The sequence below is a fragment of the Taudactylus pleione genome, unplaced genomic scaffold (assembly GCF_031769625.1).
Source record: "Taudactylus pleione unplaced genomic scaffold, aTauple2 ptg000436l, whole genome shotgun sequence".
In the NCBI taxonomy this organism is placed as follows: Eukaryota; Metazoa; Chordata; class Amphibia; order Anura; family Myobatrachidae; genus Taudactylus; species Taudactylus pleione.
This window is the reverse complement of record NW_028284838.1, coordinates 4,654,263-4,676,492: the sequence shown is the minus strand read 5'-3', so window position 1 is coordinate 4,676,492 and position 22,230 is coordinate 4,654,263. Positions and strand designations below refer to the sequence as shown.

Below are 22,230 nucleotides of genomic sequence, written 5' to 3'. Positions count from 1 at the left end.
TTTGAAGCCTATTGTCAAAACATTTTTAAGTGAAAAGAAAATAACTGTATCATTATATTTCTGCATATTGAGCCATTTACACTGTTCAAACAACATGCCTTCTTCCTTTATATGTAAGATGCAATTTCCGGAACACTTAGCACATCTGCAATGTTAGGTTACCTTCTTGGTTAATTCTAGATATACCCATAGGAAATGTGCTTAAGCTCATTAGTGGTTCTCAAAGGGGATGGAAATATTCCCAGCTGTAAATTTCTGTCTATAAAAAAGTCAGGATTCTGCATAAAGAGACCTTTCCCTTCTGATCTGCTGGAAGGATGATGGACGCTTCTTGTCAGAATGAATTTCAAGCAGACATTGTTAGGACTGAGGTTTCTTTTTCTAATAAGGATACTTGCTGAAAAGGAAATTCCTCCGCCATGCACAGTGAATGGGCATTTTGACCTGACAGGTATAATTAGGAAGAGAGACGTGAATATAGGAGGAATATTTTCTGTAAATTATGTGGAATCACAGCCAGATTTATCCTTCAGAAATGACCCGGAAAGACTACGATGCAGCGGGTGAGTGCCACACCCTCATATCTTATTAGTGGTGCTTAAGTTCTTTACTTTCTGTAGGTTTGCATAGAAGGAGGAAATATATATTATATGTATATACATATATATATATATATATATATATATATATATATACACACAGGTTGAGTCTCCGATATCCAAAATGCTCGGGACCAGGGGTATTTTGGATAACGGAATATTCTGTATTTTGGAATATTTGCATATCATAATGAAATATCTTGGAAATGGGACCCAAATCTACACACAGAATGCATTTATATATTATATACACCTTATACACACAGCCTGCAGGTACTTTTATACAATATTTTCAATAATTTTGTGACTCAAACAAAGTTTGTGTACATACAGGAAATTCAGTTATGTTTCATAAACACCACATACACACAGCCTGAAGGTAATTTTACACAATATTTTTAATAATTTGTGCCTTAGACAAAGTTTGTGTACATTGAACCATCAAAAATCAAAGGTTTCATTATCTCAGTCAAGCCAAAAAAAATCCGTATTTTGGAATATTCCATTTTTCTGAATATTTGGACATGGGAGACTCAACCCATATATATATATATATATATATATATATATATATATATATATATATATATATATATAATATAAAGTCCTATAGCCTGTTTATTAGAGAAATTAGCACTTTACAATAGAGGTCATCTCTGCAATTTATTTTACATTCAACATTTCTGGCATCGGAAACTTATATTACAGAATAAGTACTATGGAGAGATGTATCAAACCTTTCAAAAAGGAAAAGTGGAGGTGTTGCCTATGACAACAAATCAGAGTATAAATATTACAGCATTTTTACTGGGTCAGTTCCAGTAAATGGAATGAGAGTAAGCTGTAAGACCTGACCCAGCAGCACTCATCTGTGCAATGCTTTGGTTTTCATTCTTTATATACCAAGCAATTTAATATACCTGTGTGTACCATATAGGATTATATATTAATTTTATTCTACATAGTTATATTTTAATAAATACATTTTATATTTATATTGAAACCAGCAGCTGTTTTTTTAAAGCACTCCCACTATTGCTATATCTAGGTTTTGTTGTTGTAGGGTCCAGACCTACACTGTGGGGACAGCTTTTGTTAGTTGGTTTTTGAAGCTTAATATTACAATTTACACATCATATTAATCTGATATGGCCCATTGTGTTCTCAATATAATACTTCCTAGGACACTGGGAACTATACATTGCAGAATGCCTGAGGAGCAGAAAGAGAGGCTAGTATACCAGAACTGACACTACTGAGAAGTTCATTGCCAGACGGAACGGAGGTGAAGCCATTGCCACCTGTAAGAGCAGAGCCTATGGGCTAGGCAGAGCAGTGCAGCTAAGTCCAGGAAGCGCACCAGTGAGCACAGAAACTGAGAGTGGTTACTATATGGTGGGAGAAGCTCCTGAGAGAGGCACAGCTAGAGTAGACAGAAGGCAATAAGTAGTGCTGCCCGTCTAATAGACAAAACTGCCCGTTTAACAGAGAGACCTGGAAGTACCACAGAGTGCCAATTCCAATGGGGAATTTGCCAATGTCTGAGTGCAATCAACCAGTGTTATAGATCAAAGAGATCTGGTCCAGTGTCCATAATGAGTCCACATCTGGTAATGTGTCCATATGGAGTCCCGTTCTTGTTCAATTTTCTGCACAGAGGGCCTGATTCAGAGCCGCTCGTAAGCGGCCGCTCGTTCGCTCTAAGCGATGTTCGCACATCTGCGCATGCGTATGGGTCGTAATGCGCATGCGCCAACCAGTCAGTGCGGTCGGAAAACGTGTGTTCGCAAAATTGTGAGTGCCTGCTAATTTGAGTGACAGGATGAGGCGTTTGTGGGTGGTAACAGGGGAAGGTGCTTGAAAACGGGGAGTGGAGATCCGAACGCAGGCGTGCCAAGCGGTCAAAACGGGCGTTTTAAGGGTGTGCATAATTAACAAAGCAGCGTCATCGACCACGTCACTTGGTTGTTTCTTAGTCTGAACTGTTGGCATGATTGCGGTAGGAAAATCCAACCACAAGCAGTGTGAGCAGTTCAGACGCCTTTCGATGTACTCGATTAATCTAATAAATAGCGGAGATGACGTATGATGCGAGCGGCCAGGGGGCGTCTTTACAAAATAGCGCATGTTTCGTTCGCTCGCTCAGGCATAGAGGCGTCAACAGACCGCAAAGAGCGAGCGCTCAATTAAATAGCCGGCCCCTTTTTCTGAACGAGCGAGCGCAAATAGCGTCCGGCTCTGAATCAGGCCCAGAGTTCTGATGTGTTCCAGTTGTTCTTGGTGCCTCCATTTCCTATTATGTCTACTTTGTGGCCTAGTGAGTAGAGCCAGATGGCACCAATACCTATGTAAATTGCCCACCAGGTCTACAGAACTGACAAGTGACCATTGCAAGTGTGTGAGTAACCTGCTTAAAACTGCACCATACCCAGGGCAGAGTACCAGTACTGCAGCCTGCCTAAATGTATATTTCTAGAATGGTCTTTTTGTATATATTTATACCTCATTGTTACAGTCATTTAAGCCACTTTACATCTTCTGTGGATAAGTTTATCTTTATGTTTTACTCAAAGATTTACTGGTTTTCCAGTTGTCAGGTCATTTAATAAATGTGCCAACTAGCTTTTTCTCATTTTAACTGATGTGTGTCTGTAGGCATCATCAGTTATTTTCTGTGAGTTGAGCAGGGGATTCCTGAGTGAACCCCTTGTAGACCTTGCCAAGAGCTACAGTACAACTAATGTGGCGGCACTGTGCCTGGAAAGAGTATGCTGATTTACACTGCAGGCCTGGGATACACATTAGAAGTAAATACACAAATATAAAAACATGCATATGTACAGCAATAACAAAATGTGAACTGTATAGACATTAGTACAAATCCTTCTGCCCATGTAACGGGTAAACCTTGGCTGGTGGCCTAGGACAGATGTCCCTTCTCTGCTCTAAAAGTAAAATGCCTGAATACATCATGCAGACAATATGTCCAACATTACAAATTAACTATGAACTGGTTATAATTTTCACTGGACAGTCCCACTTTACTGATGACAAAAGGGATTTGGGGGCATGACAATGGGAAATTGCAGATGTATCTGTAGGTACTGTGGGTATGTAGGGATCAAGAGCATTTGCTAATTAGTTCTGATTTTTTAAGTATGTAAATCTGTAAAACAACAAATAATAATCTGGGACATTTTCTTTCTTCAGTTTCAGTGTAAGAGACTTCCAAAGTGTGCAAACAATGATATTTGCCATTGAAGAAATAAACAGAAATGAAAAATTGCTACCCAACATGAGCTTGGGTTATAGAATCTATGATACTTGCTATACACACTTCCAGGCAACTCGGGCAGCTTTGTCTCTGATCACGGGTGCTGGTGATCAGCATTATACATGTGTCCAGTCTCCTTTAGTGCCAGTAATAATTGGAGGGTCTTGGTCTACCCAATCCATCGCTGTGTCAAGAGTGGTGGGACAGTTCAACATTCCACTGGTATGCTTAACAAATGGCTTTATTTATACTGTTTATTATATATAAGATAGATAGATAGTTAGTATGAATACAGTACCCTTAAATTGCTAGAGAGAAATAATCGCTGTCCAGACAATAATTGTGGTTCCAAAGCACAAAAATTCTTATTGCATTCAAAAAGAAAGGTACACGCTTTGATCTAGCACAATTAGTGCAAAGACAATTAAATACAGAAAATAAGATACAGCCCAATACATACGCATGCGCACTGGTCCCAGCATACAGTCATCAGTCCAGAAGCCTGTGGTCATCCAAGAAGAATGGCTGTAAGTTGGGATCAGCAAGCAGGCTATATACTTTACAGATCACAGATAACAACAACGTAGACAGACAAACATAATTCCATTGGTTCTTGGTCTATGTAGTACGCTGTAGTTCATAGGACAGTTCATATGTTGTCACTAGGGGTATGTCCCAATTCTCCAACAATGTCTTGAGATTACATTGTCTTTCTTTAACTGGTTTAAGACACTACATACAGAGTATACATTCTAACCAATAATTTCCTATAATCCATCGAACGCAAAATGCGACTCCCTCGCTGATAGACTCGAATATCTGGAAATAAACAGGGTGTCAGTATAGTACCAAACATGCCATGTCTACCATGCTGTATACCTTAAATATCATATATGCACACTTTATACCATAATGATTGTCTAACAAAACCTTTTCTTAATACTAGGGAACCTTTTCTATATGTGCTTGCATAAGTAATAGTGAGATATTTAGAGGAATTCAGCAGTGTGTGTTGTGCGTCTGAACGCAGCACAGATGCTGCGCTGCGTGCACGTGTCGTGTATCATGCAAACATGTGCTGTATGTATTTTATTCGATAATATGTGTCATGGATTAATATATATATATATATATATATCTTCATCCAGTAACTGTTTTGTTTTTATATTATATCCATCTGAAGATAATTACAAAAGGTCATATAAAATGAAGTTTGCTCTGCTCACAGGTGGAGCAAGCCCTGGCAAGAGGTCTGATAATTTTAACAAAGGCTTTCCTATGCTTATTTAGAATACAATTGTTAGTTCTTCTTAAACACATCAACATTGGACACAAGGCAAACAATTGCTAATGATATTCAAACTTCTGACAATTGTTTCTAACTCTACATTCAGAACACTTCAATTGTGCATATCAGTGTCTGGGTTATATTTCAATTCCACAGACATACTGTATCTCTATGCAGAGCTTCTCAATTTATATGCAAAACACTAGTGTGTTTAATACACATTGTGTATTTTTAATTACTTTTCTCAGACATACTCCTGCTTCTCACACACTTGGCTAAACCTTGGATGATACATATATATATATATATATATATATATACACGCATTTGTGAGCATCGGCTTGCTGCCAATGCAGAGTAGCGTCCGATTTTACTCTTTATCAGCCCATAAACGACTAGATCATCAGATAATAATTACAAACGATCATAACCAATTATTTGACTTCGACAATAGATAGATAGATAAATAGATAGATAGATAGATGTGTCTTCATACACCTAACGTCTATAAGCCATAAGGTGCAACTGAGCCACTCCGAAAGGTGTTGCGTACTGTAATTTTATTAAAATTTTGGTTCTTATTTGCATCGCAGACACTGTAAAACACCATTAAGAGTGTACGGGGGAGATGTGTCAAGACTTGGAGAGAGATAAAGTGGAAAAATATAAAGTACCAACCAATCAGCTCCTAAGTATCATCTTTTAAATACAGAATGTAAAATGACAGTCAGGAGCTGATTGGTTGGTACTTTATCTCTCTCCACTTTATCTGTCACCAAGCTTTGATACATCTCCCCCTTATTTTTAAACATGAACAAAATCGCAGATGAAGCACAACGGAACTTGGCATGAGAAAAGTCATATACAGATTCAGATTAATTTGCATACAGATATAAAAATGTTGCACATCAAATTGATCAGTGTAATTTAGCAAAGTAGTTTTGTCACTTCCAGTTGTTTTATTTAAACAAATAAGATGCACAGTTTGTGCGAGAAAGATGCTCAGCGAGTCGCCCAGGACCTAGCACACTGAGAGGGGCTGTTTCGTGTAACTAAATCCATAGTGTATGAGTACACATCTGTAGATATATGTATATAAAATTTCACTACATTGAATTGAAAAATGTTTTGTAACATAAATGCAAGTTAAAAATGTACTCAATGGGGGAAAAACTATATAAATGGCTTTTTAAATACATTCCAATAAATAATGTATGTGGGAGCTGGAAGGGTACATCAGGTTTGAGATGTTTCAAGGGATGTATTTAGTAAATGTATTGTACGGTAACTGCCGTACATTAAGGATTCCGATTTGGTACAATACTAAGTTCTATTTAGACATAAGAAACAAATTAATAGTTAAAATATATATAAAAAATCAGTTTATTATTAATCAAAATGTTATGTAATGTTATGTAAAAACAAAAATGAAATGCATGAGCTTTCAAACTTCAACAATATATTTTAATCATTAATTTTGCAGCTTTCTAAAACAAGGTATACGGTACAGTATAAGTTTCTCTCTCTCTTTCTCTCTCTCTATGGGCTCTATTTATTAACATTATTTTTACTAAAATAAAGTGAAAAAGGGTGTTTTCACACCCTTTTCACATTATTTTAGTATCACCTATAGTTATTACAGGGCAATTGGAGTAGAATTAGTAAAATTCTACTCCAACCCCCAGTATCACTTATTTTTAGTAAAGCAGATCGCATTTCCCATAATTGTAATGGGAAATGTGATCCGACCTAAGTTACTAAAAATAAATTGTAAAAAAATACCGGGGGAAGCCCTGTGATAATAACGCCACCTGGAGGTGGCGTTATCCAGGGTCTCCCCCGGTTACCGGGCTCCCACTCTGCTCTAACGGGGAGAGCCGGTACCAGTAATCAGCTGTGTGGTCTAAGCAGTCCGCAAGCTGATTACTGTAAAAAAAATAAAAAAAAAATTTAACATTTTTTTTTTTACTTACCTGACTCCAGGGACCAGTGATCGGGCCTCCGGTGATGGCTCCTCTCCGGTCAGCTGGTCTCCCATAGTACACTGGGGCCCGGTCATCAGGTGATCGGGCCCCAGTGCAGTATGGGAGATCACCTGATCGGGAAGCCCGGAGAAGATCACCGGAGGCCAGCAGGATGCAGGTAAGTGTAATGAAGGGAGGGGGGGTCGCGGGGGGGGGGGGTCGCGGGGGTCTGCGATCGCGGGGGTGGGGCTTAGCACCGGGGGGCGGGGCTTAGCGTCAGTGGGGGGTAGTAGCGGTGGTCGGTCGGCGCATGTGCGTGCTCTTAGTCACGGTATTTTTTCCGAAAATACCGCGACTACAGTGCGGATGGGATCCGCAGGGACAGAGCTTTATTGCAAGCTCTGTCCCTGCAAGGGATTTATAGTAAATCCCTGTGATATTGCCTGAATTCGCAATGCAAATTCACTCGGTAATATTACACTACAATCCGCATTCAATATGCGGATTGTAGTAAATAGAGCCCAATCTCTCTTTCTTTTTTTGTTATATAACAACTACCTTAGAATAAAATGAAATAAAAGCAAATTTAGGTTTTGTTTTTTGGGGGTTTTTTTGGGCGGAGGGTATTTGTTTGGTTTTTATATACATGTGTTTACCTCTTTTGGATCTTAATTTTTTTTTTCTCTACAGGTCAGTTATTTTTCTACATGTGCTTGTTTGAGCAACAAACATGAATATCCAACATTTCTTCGCACAATACCTAGTGATTTATTCCAGTCCCAAGCACTGGCACAGTTGGTAAGCCATTTCAATTGGACGTGGATAGGCCTTCTAATTGAAGATAATGTCTATGGACAAACTGCAGGTAGCTTATTTAAAGATGAAGCCACAAAACTGGGCAGCTGTGTAGCATTTACTGAAATGATTCCAGCCGTTGTTACTCCTGGGAAGATCAGGCAGAGCATAAGAAATATCTTGGCATATAAAGTGAAAGTTGTGCTGATAATTGCATCCGAATTTATAGTAGGAATAATTTTCCAGGAAGTAGTTTACCAAAACATAACTGGGATTCAGTGGATTGCTAGCGAGGCCTGGTCTACATCCAGCATTGTCTATAACAAGCAAACACATACACATTTTGGTGGAACCATAGGGTTTGCCATACGTAAAGGTGACATTGCTGGGCTTAGAAACTTTCTTTCTAATATTCATCTATCCGAGAAGAAAGATAACCCTCTCATTGCAGATTTGTGGGAAGAAACTTTTAATTGTTCCCTTGACAGTTCATTTTATACAGGTAAATCACCATGCACAGGTCTTGAGGATTTAAATGCTACTGGTACCTTATATCTGGATGTGAAGAACCTTCGTATTGCATACAATGTGTATAAAGCCACTTATGCAGTTGCACATGCTTTGCACAATATGATAGCACCACTGGGATTTAGTGATTTTCTTAGCAACAAAACATTAAAGAATTTACTAACCCCATGGAAGGTAGGTCATAAATTAAGATTAATTGTTGTGTACAGTTTACACTATGTATATTGAAAATAAGTAGTGTAAAAACATCTGGATGACAAGTGTGCCTTATGTTTAAAAGTTACTGAATACTGTAGCTAATGGATGTGTGCACATACACTTATCCTCAAATCCCACCAAACAGCCCCATTTGGTGTACCATGGACTTTGCGACTTAGCCGCAGCGTGCGTCCCGTCAGGTACTTTCTCACAAAATATACATCTTATTCATATTACTAATGCAACAAAAGTAATAGTTACCCTCTATACTGATGCTGGCATCTCGTGTAGCTTCTGTGTGCAAATCATTTAGTAATCTTGGTGTAAAGGCAAAAGACAGAGGTCCGCACGCCATGCCGTACGCTCAGTTCCAGGTCTAGGGGTGTTTGACCAGTGCGGTCGAACAAGGGCACCACCTATAGAGGGCGCACCCCTCCCCGACATCCCGATTTCAGTGGGACAGTACTGTCCCGGTGTTCCACCTGTGGGCCGAAGTGGCCCGCGGGTGGTCAAATGGGAAGGTTGGGGACCTCCACCGCCGCCCGGAGTCTGAATAGATGCTGTGCGCATGCACGCGGCATCCATTCAGTGACGGGAGAGGGCTGGGGGAAGCCCAGCTAGAGAGGCTCCCCCCAGCCAGACGTTATTTGGAGGCGTGCCATGCGGGCACACCTCCAAATAACATCACATATGGTAACTAGGCCATGCCCCCATTTTCGGTCGCGTGCGACTTCACCGTGCGTGATGTTGGGGCGCACTGTAGAGAGCCGGCACAGGATGCTCCGGCCCCTGGAGCCAGCCCTGCTTACACTACATATTGTTATGCTTTTAAGCAATTCCTTTACAGCAAAAGTACTAATCCTAAGCACCCAGGACACTATAAATGAATATGCAATGTATGTAGCTACGGCGTGAAAAAGACTACAAATTCAGGAAAATATATCAATTATGTGAATAGCGCCTCATGCCATATGGCACAAAAAAGTTAGGTGTATGAGGACATATCTGTATTTAGTTATTTCATTTTTCAAATATTTACCAACCTTATTATTGTGTTTCTGCCAAAAGGCTATAGTGTTCTAAATTCATATTTATAAAGCAGCAGTAACAGAAAAACTCAATTAAATGTCATCTCTTGTTTCATAAATCATTTACTGAATAAATTGCATTTATCATTATGTAAAACATCTGTCAAGTTAACTGTGTTCATTCTTGTTACACTGTGTATGTACCACTGTTTTCTAATGTTACACACCTATTTGGTGCACTGTATGCAGGTGCATACAGGGTCACTGAGATATAATCACAGCAATATGTTTTTGTTGATTTTCAAGATGGTCCTGGAGAGATGTGAGTGGATTAAGGTGTTACATATGGAATGCATATGTAACACCAGATCAGGACATTATACTTGGGTTCCAGGGGTGAAGATGAAATATGTTTGCAGGTATCCCTGTAATGGGATGTAGCTAAATTGAGAATGGATGGGATGCCGGCCGACGAAATACTGACGCCGGAATCCTGCCACCCGGCAAAATGCCGACGCCGATATCCTGAAGGATATCAGAATACCGGCTTCTGCATCCCGAAGTCCGGACCATGGTAAGTATTGCAGTTTCCCCTGGGATGGGGGGTTAGGATTAGGCCCCCCAGGGGAAGATTAGGGTTATGCAACACCCGGGGAGAGTTACGGTTAGACTATGGGGAGGGGGGGTTAGAGTTGAATACCCCCCCGGGAGGGTTAGGTTTAGGGTGCAGTAACGGGGGCTAGGGTTAGGCACCACCCGGGAGAGGTTAGGGTTAGGCACTAGGGGGGGGGGGTAGGGTTTGGAACCAAAGAGGGAGGGTTAGGGTTATGGGGGGAGAGGGGAGGGGTAGGGATAGTATACTTACCACCCCTGTCAGGATCTTCAGCGTTCGGGGTTCCGGCGTCGGGATTTGAACTAGTAAGCAACCGGTATTCTATACCGATTCCCTGACAAAAGTACTGAACAGATAACATACTGTATGTTAAAGTTTTATTCTTTTAATTGCTTTAATCAATTGATTTCAGTGTATTTTCCCAAAGGAGGTTCCGTGATCTGTAATGTGCATGGTGAATCTATGATGTGAATACTTTTCACACGTGTACCTGGTTCCTGTATGACTCTCATTTTATAGCTTCAAGATTTTTAATTCTTCTACACATGAAATAAAAGCAGCCCCTTATGCTCATAAATATAAATATACCATATAATTAATGGTGAATTATGCAGTATTTTACTTATGTCCACCATGAGAATCGTGGTCATGCTACAAACTGTTCTAAAAATTGCACAAAGCTGAAACAAATTATTCAAATGCAGTCGCGCATCTATTATGTGCAGTGCTGGAAAATTGTCATTTCCATCCAATAAATGTGCATCTCTCCACATGGTAAATAACCCCATCATTAATAGTTCAGTATTTTCAACGTAGCACATGTACATCACATAAGCTTAAACAACAGGATCAAAATATTACATAATTATATATTGCCAATATGGATGAGAGTATAACCATTGTAAAATTAGCTTTTCCTTTCTAACACTTAGCTGTTTGGTTACCTGAAACGTGTGAATTTTACCACCACTGCTGGTGACAAAATAAGCTTTGACCCGAATGGAGATCCTTATCCATCCTATGACTTAGTCAACTGGCAAAAGAAAGACAATGGATCTTTTTTATTTGCTGATGTGGGCGAATTCAATGGAGATGAAAAGCTAAGGCTGAAAGAACATACTGTTGTGTGGCAGGGAGAACAAAAAGAGGTAAATAAATGTAAGTGCATTTATTTATTAAGCTCCATGGTTTACATGAGTTTCATTCAAAGCACAATAAGAACACACTCACATCTAAGAGACGATTTGCTGAAATGCTATTGCTTGAGAGAGCAAAGTAATAATCTGTCAGTTGCAGCCACAGATTTCCATAGACACAAGACATTCACAGTGGCAGAAAGGACAACTTAAATAAAGCAAATACGTAAATAAAAAAACAGGTAAAAGACATACATAAAAAACAACAAAACAAAAAATATATGGTTAATTTACATTTCTAATTTTAAAGCTGCATACACACACAACGATTTTGTAAATGAACGATTTTAGTAAATGATTTTCGTAAATTTTTTCAAGGGAAAAATGAACAAAAATCGTTTACCAAAATCGTTCATTTACTAAATGTAATGAAGGGGTTTTTTTTAACTACAAACGAGTTTTGCATATTCCCTTACTGAAAATCGTTGAGTTGGTCAGTCTGACTGAACTACAAACGTGAACACGCATGAAGGATAATCGTTCATCGCTTTAACTCAGAAAGTGAACGATTTTTTCAACGATTGAACGATAAACGATATCGTTAATCGTTCAAAAAATCGTTGTGTGTGTGTATGCACCTTAAGTCTAAATAGTTTAGTTTATGCTAGAATTTAATATCTACTAGATAAAAGCATATCTTACTAACTGCATATCAACAGAATCCCATTGAAATTTTGAGCGTTGCAGAGAAACTGGTTAACAGGCCATTGCAGGGGTGTGGCGTTCTGCCAATACAGTCTGCAAGTACCACGTCGGACTGGTGTATGAAGTGCCTACAGGGGGAATGCAGTGATAGAGGCCCATGTTTAAGGGATGTGACCAGCCTCCAGAGGGGGTGTGGCCAGTCACCACAGGCTTGGCTAACCATTAGAGAGTGCATTGTCTGGACCCCTTTATAGATATATATATAGTACATATTGATAGTACATGCACGGTAATGTACCAGATTAATTACTATAGTGGTTCTCAAACTCCGCCCTCAGGATCCCACACAGTTCATGTTTTCCAGGTCACCCAGAAGGTGCACAGGTGTGTTCATTACTCACTGACAACACATTTTGAAAGATCCACAGATCCACAGGTGGAGATAATTATTTCACTTGTGATTCTCTGAGGAGACCTGGAAAACATGCACTGTTTGAGTTCGTGAGGACCGAGTTTGAGAACCTGTGGATTACTACAATGCATTGTAGTGAATACACTACAATGGCAGCTTGCATTATATTTTATATTTACATATGTATATGACTAGAGTTGGGGAGATGACAAATAATTAATACTGCTCTGAGGTGTAATTGCTGGCAAATGTGGAATGAGCAGGGCCCTCTTCCCTCATGTGATTTTAATGGTGGGATCTGTTGATTTTTTCCAGCCCGCCTCTGCCCAGCCTTGTTTGATTGATTAGGAGCTTTGTTGAATGCAGTTCAAACTGCCCCAATCTGCGCTGTTCCTGTAAATACCATGAAGTGATCTACACATTAGTATTTGTTAATTTGTACAGGTCCAGGTTTGAGGACTTTATTTAATAGCTATCACTTTGAAAAGTATTAAAATATATTTTATCATACTACAATCCTTCCAATTACTGAAATAATGCCTAATACTTGGACTAGGACCTTTTTCTGAAATCGACATTTGTAACCTCAGAAACGTTGTGTTCCTGCAATTTGACCTATACGTTGTGAATACCTAATTTTCTTAGATAATGCTATAACCATGGAGAGATACAATAGTGTAGGTACTGTATACTGATTCCAGTTACTGCTGTAGCAGAGGACAGACAGCTGTTGTAAAAATAATTGTTCTAAATATTTAGTGGTTTTCCTTTAAATCAAATAGATACAGACACAGAGGATGCTTTTAGTAAATGGACCCTTACACCCAGCCTAGCTTTTTAGTTTGTTATAGTCATTATCTAGTAAAGTATAACTAATATTAAAATTGGTGTTCTGCCTCTTCTAAAAGCCGTGCTTTATGCCCGGCACCTCCGCGTCATTATAAATGTATCTAGTATAAAACGTTTTCAGTATGATACATCTAAATGCTAATAGGGTAGTTGATATACAGTGATAACCCACTGAGCAATAACACTTGTCATTTACAGATACCAATCTCCATGTGCAGTCCAAGCTGCCCTTGTGGAAGCAGGAAAGCAGTACAGAAAGGGAAGCATTCATGTTGCTTTGACTGTATCATGTGTGACCAAGGAGAGATCAGTAATCAATCAAGTGAGTTATATAAAACAAGCAGTAATAAGATTACTATTAATTGCTCACTAGCAGGAGCACTTTATGAATTTCAAGTCATTTTCGATGTTTCACTTTCAATTTAAATTTGAACAGAAAATACAGTTTGAGATAAATCACCGAATTTCTGCAGTCAAACCGCCATTGATCTGGGCTTTAAAAAAACTCTGTTTAGTAAATAATCCCCTCAGAGTTGAAAGTAAAGATGCTTCCTCTGTGCACATGCAAAAATGCATCTAGGCATCAATCCCGTCATCAGCGAATGTGGGGGGAGGGGTGTACACGGTAAGGGTTTCAGACTGACGGGGGATTACCGTCACTAATGATCTTGGCTGTAAGCTGCCTCTTATTCACAAAAGGCTATAAATTAAAGACAGATCACAGCAGGGATCATCTGTGTCGCCAGAGTCAGATAATAAGGGACATTTTTCCAGAGCCACTCTTTCTCAAAGGGGCTATCTCTCAAGAGGGACCTCTGCCTCCAGTGCACCGTGTCCTTGCCTCCATCTCTACTTCCCCACATCTCTCTAAATCCTTCACACACAGCTTCCTCCATTGGCTCCCACCCACCTGCCTTGGCTTCCACTTTCCTTCCTGCCCACCACTGACTACATTTTTTTCTACATGTTTCTCTCTCATTATGTGTATGCTTTCCCTGCCCATGTGTGCCTCTGCCCACCCCCCACCCTCCACTGCGCAAGTGTGCCTGTGAGCCCGCTGCTCCCATATGGTGCTCATGTGTGACTTTTACCTCCCTGCCCATGCAATGTGAAATGGTGGGTACACATTGGGCGATTAAAGTGGACGACTGAATGATAACGTTATTGTTATCGTTCAGTCGTCCACTTTACCATCCATTTTTATCACAGAAACGATGAACGATAACGACGACGTGCGTTCCCGCGGGTCGTTCGTCATCATCGTTCATCGGGCTAACATGCAGGCCAACCTGACGATGTCGTCAGGTTGCTGCATGTTGGGGAATGGGGGAAGAGAGCCCGGCGCTGAACGATATCATTAATGATATCGTTCAGTGGGTGTGCTCAATGTCATGAACGACATTGAGCACACCCTACCAGGGACACACTAGACGATATCGCTCAGGGAGCATATCGTCTAGTGTGTACGCACCAAAAGAGGTATTACATAGCTTGTCCCTACACAGGAGTGTGGGGTTGAGCATCTGCTCTCTGAGCTAATGGTCATGTGACCACTCGAACCCGCCCTCAGGTAGATTGTTTTTACAGAGCAGACATGGGAATAAACTGGGTCTGTTTCTCTGACAGAATACTTACTGTACAGCTGTCCCCCACTGCCTTGCACTAATGTGAGAGAAAGAGCCACTAAGCAGTGCTGGCAGTGATTCTATATAATTTAAACTGTTATTTAAAAAGTCAGGTGAGTGTAATTTTTTTTCTTTCTACCTCAGAGTGTGAGGTAAAAGTCACTGCCAAAAGTAACCTCTCTCCTCTGTTCAATAAATAGAAATACTGTAAAGTGGCCTCTTCCTGCTGACAGTGATTCTTTCTCATTAAGGAGCCTATGTATCAAAGTTTGATGAGAGATAAAATTATGAGATATAAATCACCAAATAATCAGCTTCTAACTTACATTTTATAGGCTGTGTTTGAAAAATGACAGTTAGGAGCTGATTGGTTAATACTTTTTCTCTCACAATTTTATCTCTCATCAAGCTTTGATACATAGGCCCCTTAAACTGTTAATTATGATGACATACCTCCCAACTTTGCAGAACGGGAAGGAGGGACAGGGCGCACGCCGAAGACGCGAGCACCCGGGTGTGGCTTCTAAGAAGGGGGCGGAGCCAACTGAAAACGGGGTGGAGCCTCGCGGCTTCCCCCCATTTTCGTCACTATAGGGGGCGTGCCCAGCACTCTCAGAGATGCTGGGCAGCCCCCCAGTCTCTCCCTACGCTAGTGAACAGATGCCGTGTGATGCTAGGCAGAGCAGTGGGTGTGCTCTCCCCAACTTCCCCCCCACCACGGGACACTGCGGCCTGCGGGCTTGACAGCGGGACAGTCCCAGAACAGCGGGACAGTTGGGAGGTATGTGATGAAACAATATATTTTTGATCAAGTAAGTTTAATACATTTTTGCCATCAGTAGGCTTCTGAAAAATCTACCTGAGAGTAGAGATGGACATCAAAAGCCGATGGTTAGCAACCATCGATATTTCCGATTTGATTTAACTACTTTTTCCATTGAATACCAGGAATTCAATAGGTGCCAGCCATCGGATGCTGCTATCCAATGCCCATCCAATGGCTGGCTGTTTTTTGCAGCTGCGGCCACCAGAAAACGGGGTCCACAGCTCAGCTATGGAGGATAAGCAGCGGGAGAATAAATGTGGTGCGCATAGGCACCAAATCTATTCACAGTGTAGGGGGAGCCTAGGGGTAGCCCAACATCTCAGAGAGTGTGGGGCAGGGCACAACCCCACAATGACGTGGATGGGGTGCCGCGAGGCTCCACCCCCTTTTCCAGAGGTTTTTGGGCACAACTATAGCCATCTCTGTGGTTATACAATCAAATGGTATCGATGCGATGGCTAGTTGCCATCGCTTCGCTGGATTTGATGTCGGAAGCCTGGAAACCATTCGATGCCGGGCTTCCAATGTCCATACCTACCTGAGGGTGGGCTTGAGCAGTCACATGACCATTAGCTCAGAGAGCAGATGCTCGGGCCTGCCCTCTAGTGTGGGGACAAGCTATGTACCTTGTTTCAGCTGTATTCAGGAGGCTTGCTCATCCCCCCATCAGCTGTTGCTAGATGACAAGCCTATTCCCTAGAACAAAGAAAGTTTGCAAGTCATAGATTCCTGCAAACTACTGTTTACATCTGTATTTTAAGTTGCACATATCCGAAGATTAACTTTATTAATAAGGTAACTCTGTTATGATACATGCATTTTAAATTAGAATGCATAGATGGGTATCCAGTCAGAATGTCGACATGTTCTGAATATTAACATGGTCAAATTGAGAACATCCTTATATTGTATGTATTGTATACAATATTATTTGTACAAAAATTAAAATATACTGTCTTCTCCAGTAATAAGGGACAGACTGGAGCTGCAGTGCAGCCCTGGCCATCCCCTCTGTGTGCGCGCAATAGGTGCGTGCTCACTCGCAAAAGTGGCATAGTTGAGTTTCACAGGGGTGTCCCGTGAATCACGGAGGCCTGGTACTTTTCTTAGTATCCCGGCTAAGCAGAGCGCCGGAAGGCGGTGCTGTTCACAATGCATTTAACACAGGACCAGGCCTTATGTGCACCAGCCCATCGATGCCGCCACCCCTTCCCTCCCTGGCTTTCCTCTTACCCCTTCCCTCCCACTGAATGGAAAGCGGGGACACTTCCTGAGTCAGGCAGGTGATTTCTGCCCTCTGCAGTGGCAGCCGTATTCCTCGAACCAGCCCTGAGGCCATCGGTCTCTCTGGCATTTGCCAGAAGTGCCAGTCCGGCCCTGGCTGAGAAGCTGCGTAACACATGTCCACTGTGCTCACACTATGGCATCATAGTCACTAGAAAGATGACAAAAGATTAGCATCCATGCCACATAGTGGACAATTGGAGTATGTGTTTGACTGCAGGTGCCAAAGGTTACCAATAGCTTATCTACTATAGCTGTATATTCATGCTTCATTTTGTTTCTAAATTATTTTCCATGTTTTCTCTGCACATTTAATTAAACTTGTTTAATTCAATATAGAATGGAAGCAGTTTGCCTTCAGATTTCTCATGCATCACTGGTTTTAATATGTGGCCTAGAAGAAGCTCAATGGTTCTACAGCATCAGATTTCCTAATGAGTTTTAGAGGATAAAAAGTGATAGAATTCTGACACCGCTTATATTTAGCAGACAGTAAAATGTGACAATTTTCTTATTTGTTTGTTATCATTATATTTACAATATCCTGTGTTGCACAGCTTGATTCCAGTATGTCATTGTTAACATGTTCATTTTTTTTTTATTTTAAATTAAGAAAATAACAATTGTATCTAATGTGCACATCCAATATGACCATTTCTATCCATGCATGTCACTTAATTTGTTTTATAAATGGATATAAATAAATAAATAAATGAAATTGCTGAAAGGTGCAGTTCAATATTTAAGTAAACATTTATCATGACAGCAATTGTTGACTAGAAGAGTAAAAAACAACAACAAAAAAGTTGTCAATATGATACTGTTCTCTTATTTATTGAGGTTCTTTGATCTCTTGTCACATACATTGTGCTTGCTTTATACATCACCGCCAGAAATTCATATGGATTTATGTAGATTTACAATATAAATTGATACAGGCCACTCTGCAAAAAAACACACAAGTGCTTTGTATAATCTTGGGCTGAGAAGAGGATGAAAGCTAGACAAATACTTGGTACTCGCTCTACACTAAGAATTAAATAAGTTAAAAAGTCAACCAGCCAAAATGAATTTCACAGAATTTTGACAGAGGAAAAGAAAAACAGAAAATATTGGATTAATACACATTCACATGAAGCAAGAGAACAGGCCGATGTCAACATTAATTACATGCTGGGAGGAGCCATATTTTTTTAAAATGCTAAAGCAGAAAATCACCTCTGAATAGCAAAAGTACAGTATGCAGTGTTGGTCTTTACTTATATTTATTATTTACAGTATCATGGTAAGTCCTTAAAAAATCATTTACAGATTATCTGCATCCATAATACTAAGCCAGGTCTGAGCAATTGGTGGCTCTCCTGGTGTTGTGCAATTACATATGCCAGCATACTGTACCTGCCAGCTATCAGCTGGTAGAGTCTGCTGGGGCTTGCAGTGTCACAACCAAAGGAAAGGAACACTGCACTGGAAAATGTTTGATTTATATAAGTAATATTGTCTGCTCCCTGTTATGTGACACAATGAGGCTCATAACTATAATAAATTCCAATAATTTTACTTATAAAATGTGCAAATATTATTATTATCCTTTGTTTATATGGCGCTACAAGTAGGGCCGGTTCTAGGTTTCCAGGCGCCTCAGTTTACCCCTGCACGTGGACTGTAGTCACGCACCTCATACTGTATCTCCGCCAACATAAAACAGTATTTCCCACACACCCCTTCTGCGCATCTATGAATACAAACACACTTAGCACAAAGAAACTGACTACCAGCAGAAGTACAAACAATGGTGCCACCACAACCTCAATGATAATCACATAAAAAGAATAGTAGTACTGTGCAGATGCTGTCCCGATGTTGGAACCTTTGGAAGTAAAATTTATGGGGGTATATGTAATAGGCTGCAGACCGTAGGCATCTGCGAGTTCCGTGCAAGACTGCCTGATGTTTTAAAGTAGGAGTCATTTATAAGGCAAAACCACAAAACTCGCCAATCCCTGCTGTCCACAATCTATTTCATTTACCCCATGGTCATATAATTCATCGATTAATAGTGTAATCCTCTGTAGAAGTTATAATATAAATATAATAAGCCCATCAATGTATTATTTATACACTTTAATTTGAATAGCTAATTAATAATGGGCCTGATTCTGATTAATCTCTTTTCATGGACGCAAATAACGAGGTTACCATACAGCGCATGCTCAGAAGCAAATTTACACATTTTTGCATAACTACAGAATTGATCCAAAGGTTTACGGATTTAAAACATTGGGCACAAGCAACAGATGTTTTATATCTGCACATGTATCAGAACGCAGTGAGCATGCATCCCAATGGTTACCGCTGGGGGGTGGAGACCAGAATTGCATCATCTATTCAGTTCTGATTGGCATTCTTGACAGTGCCTGGGGGGTGGCTTTACTTATATATGCATGTTTATAGTAGGGGTGTGCACCGGCCACTTTTCGTGTTTTGTATTTTGGTTTTGGATCTGGATCTTTCTTCGTGTTTTGGATCTGGATTGGTTTTGCCAAAACCACCCTTCCCTGTTTTGGGTTCTGGGTTTTGTGTTTTGGATCTGTATTTTTTTGAAAAAAAGCATAAAAACAGCAAAAATCACAGAATTTGTAGGTTTTTCTGCTCCTATGCTATTATTAACCTCAATAACCTTCATTTCCACTCATTTCCAGTCTATTCTGAACACCTCACAATAGTGTTTTTATGTCCAAAAGGTTGCACCGAGTTAGCTGGATGACTATGCTAAGCGACACGAGTGGGCGGCACAAACACGTGACCCATCTAGGCATGATACTGCAGTGGCAGACAGGATGGCAGTTTGAAAAACTAGGCCCCAAACTGTACATAATGCAAAGAAAAAAAGAGGTGCAAGATGGAATTGTCCTTGGGCCCTCCCACCCACCCTTATATTGTATAAACAGGACATGCACACTTTAACAAACCAATCATTTCAGCGCCAGGGTCTGCCACACAACTGTGGCTGAAATGATTGGTTCGTTTGGGCCCCCACAAAACAAGCTGGCAATTAATCTGTCCCTGCACAAACTGGCTCTACGGAGGCAAGATGTCATCCTCATCCTCCTCATCCACCGATTCCTCACCCTCTTCAGTGTGTACATCCTCATCCTCACAAAGTATTAACTCGTCCCCACTTGAATCCACCACCACAGGTCCCTCTGTACGTTCTGGAGGCTGGTCTCCTTGGAAGAGCTGATAATTCATTTTGATGAACATCATCTCCACATTCTGTGGAAGCAACCTCCTACGCCTTTCGCTGACAAGGTTCCCGGCTGCACTAAACACTCTTTCGGAGTACACACTGGAGGGGGGGCAACTCAGGTAAAATAGAGCCAGTTTGTACAGCGGCCTCCAAATTGCCTCTTTTTCCTGCCAGTACAGGTATGGACTGTCTGACATGCCTACGTGGATGCTGTCACCGATGTAATCCTCCACCATTCTGTCAATGGTGACAGTATCATATGCAGTGACAGTAGACATGTCAGAAATTGTTGCCAGGTCCTTCAGTCCGGACCAGATGTCCAAACTTGGTCCTGCCTGCCCTGCATCACCGCCAGCGGGTTGCTTAGGATACCTAAGTTTTTTCCTGGCAGCCCCAGTTGCGGGAGAAAATGAAGAAGGAGCTGTTGACGTGTCACGTTCCGCTTCAGCTGACAGTGTGTTCACCAGCAGGTCTTTGCACTTCTGCAGGCTTGTGTCGGCCGGAAAGAGAGACACCACATAGGCTTTAAACCTAGGATCGAGCACGGTGGCCAAAATGTAGTGGTCTGATTTCAACAGATTGACCACCCTGGAATCCTAGCAAAGCGAATGAAGGGCTTCATCCACAAGTCCCACATGCCGAGCGGAATCGCTCCATCTTAGCTCCTCCTTCACTTTCTCCAGCTGCTTCTGCAAAAGCCTGATGAGGGGTATGACCTGACTCAAGCTGGCAGTGTCTGAACTGACTTCACGTGTGGCAAGTTCGAAGGGCTGGAGAACCTTGCACAACACGGAAATCATTCTCCACTGCGCTTGAGTCAGGTGCATACACCCTCCTTTGCCTATGTCATAGGTGGATGTATAGGCTTGTATGGCCTTTTGCTGCTCCTCCATCCTCTGAAGCATATAGAGGGTTGAGTTCCACCGCGTCACAACCTCTTGCTTCAGGTGATGGCGGGGCAGGTTCAAGAGTGTTTGCTGGCGCTCCAGTCTTCGGCACGCAGTCGCTGAATGGCGAAAGTGGCCAGAATTTTTTCGGGCCACCCAAAGCGTCTCCTGCACGCCCCTGTCGCTTTTCAGAAAATTCTGCACCACCAAGTTTATTGTGTGAGCAAAACATGGGACGTGCTGGAATTTGCCCAGATGTAATGCCCGCACAATATTGGTGGCATTGTCAGATATCACAAATCCCCAGGAGAGTCTAAGTGGGGTAAGCCACTGGGCGATAATTTCCCTCAGTTTCTCTAAGAGGTTGTCGGCGGTGTGCCTCTTACTGAAACCGGTGATACACAGCGTAGCCTGCCTTGGAACGAGCTGGCGTTTCTGAGATGCTGCTACTGGTGACGCTGCTGCTGTTGCTGCGTAAGGTGATACATCTACCCAGTGGGCTGTCACAGTCATATAGTCCTTAGTCTGCCCTGTTCCACTTGTCCACATGTCCGTGGTTAAGTGGACATTGTGTACAACGGCATTTTTCAGGACACTGAGGACACTTTTTCTGACGTTTCTGTACAGTCTCGGTATCGCCTGCCTAGTGAAGTGGAATCTAGACGGGATTTGGAACCGGTGACACACTACCTCCATCAATTGTCTAAATCCCACTGCACTAATGGCGGATACCGGACGCACATCTAACACCAACATAGCAGTCAAGGCCTCAGTTATACGTTTTGCTTCAGGATGACTGCTGTCGTACTTCATCCTCCTCGCTAAGGACTGTTGGAGGGTCAATTGTTTAGTAAAAGTAGTGGTGTTCCTACTTCCTCTCTGGGATGATGAATGACTCCCAGCAGCAGCAACAGCAGCAGTAGGCGTAGCAATGCAGGATCCTCCGGAGGAATCCCGGATAGGAGAGTC

The 22,230-nt window shown here is 41.4% G+C and overlaps 1 protein-coding gene across 1 annotated transcript in view; it reads left to right on the top strand.

Moving 5' to 3' along the window:
• The first annotated feature begins 339 nt into the window (after nt 1–339).
• Nucleotides 340–22,230, top strand: part of LOC148505827 (extracellular calcium-sensing receptor-like) — a 32,621-nt gene continuing 10,730 nt past the window's right edge. Inside the window, exons 1-5 of the mRNA XM_088447662.1 lie at nt 340–563; nt 3,810–4,095; nt 7,816–8,622; nt 11,220–11,435; nt 13,588–13,711. Coding sequence (XP_088303788.1) covers nt 340–563; nt 3,810–4,095; nt 7,816–8,622; nt 11,220–11,435; nt 13,588–13,711 — 1,657 coding nt within the window. The remainder of the gene's footprint in view (nt 564–3,809; nt 4,096–7,815; nt 8,623–11,219; nt 11,436–13,587; nt 13,712–22,230) is intronic.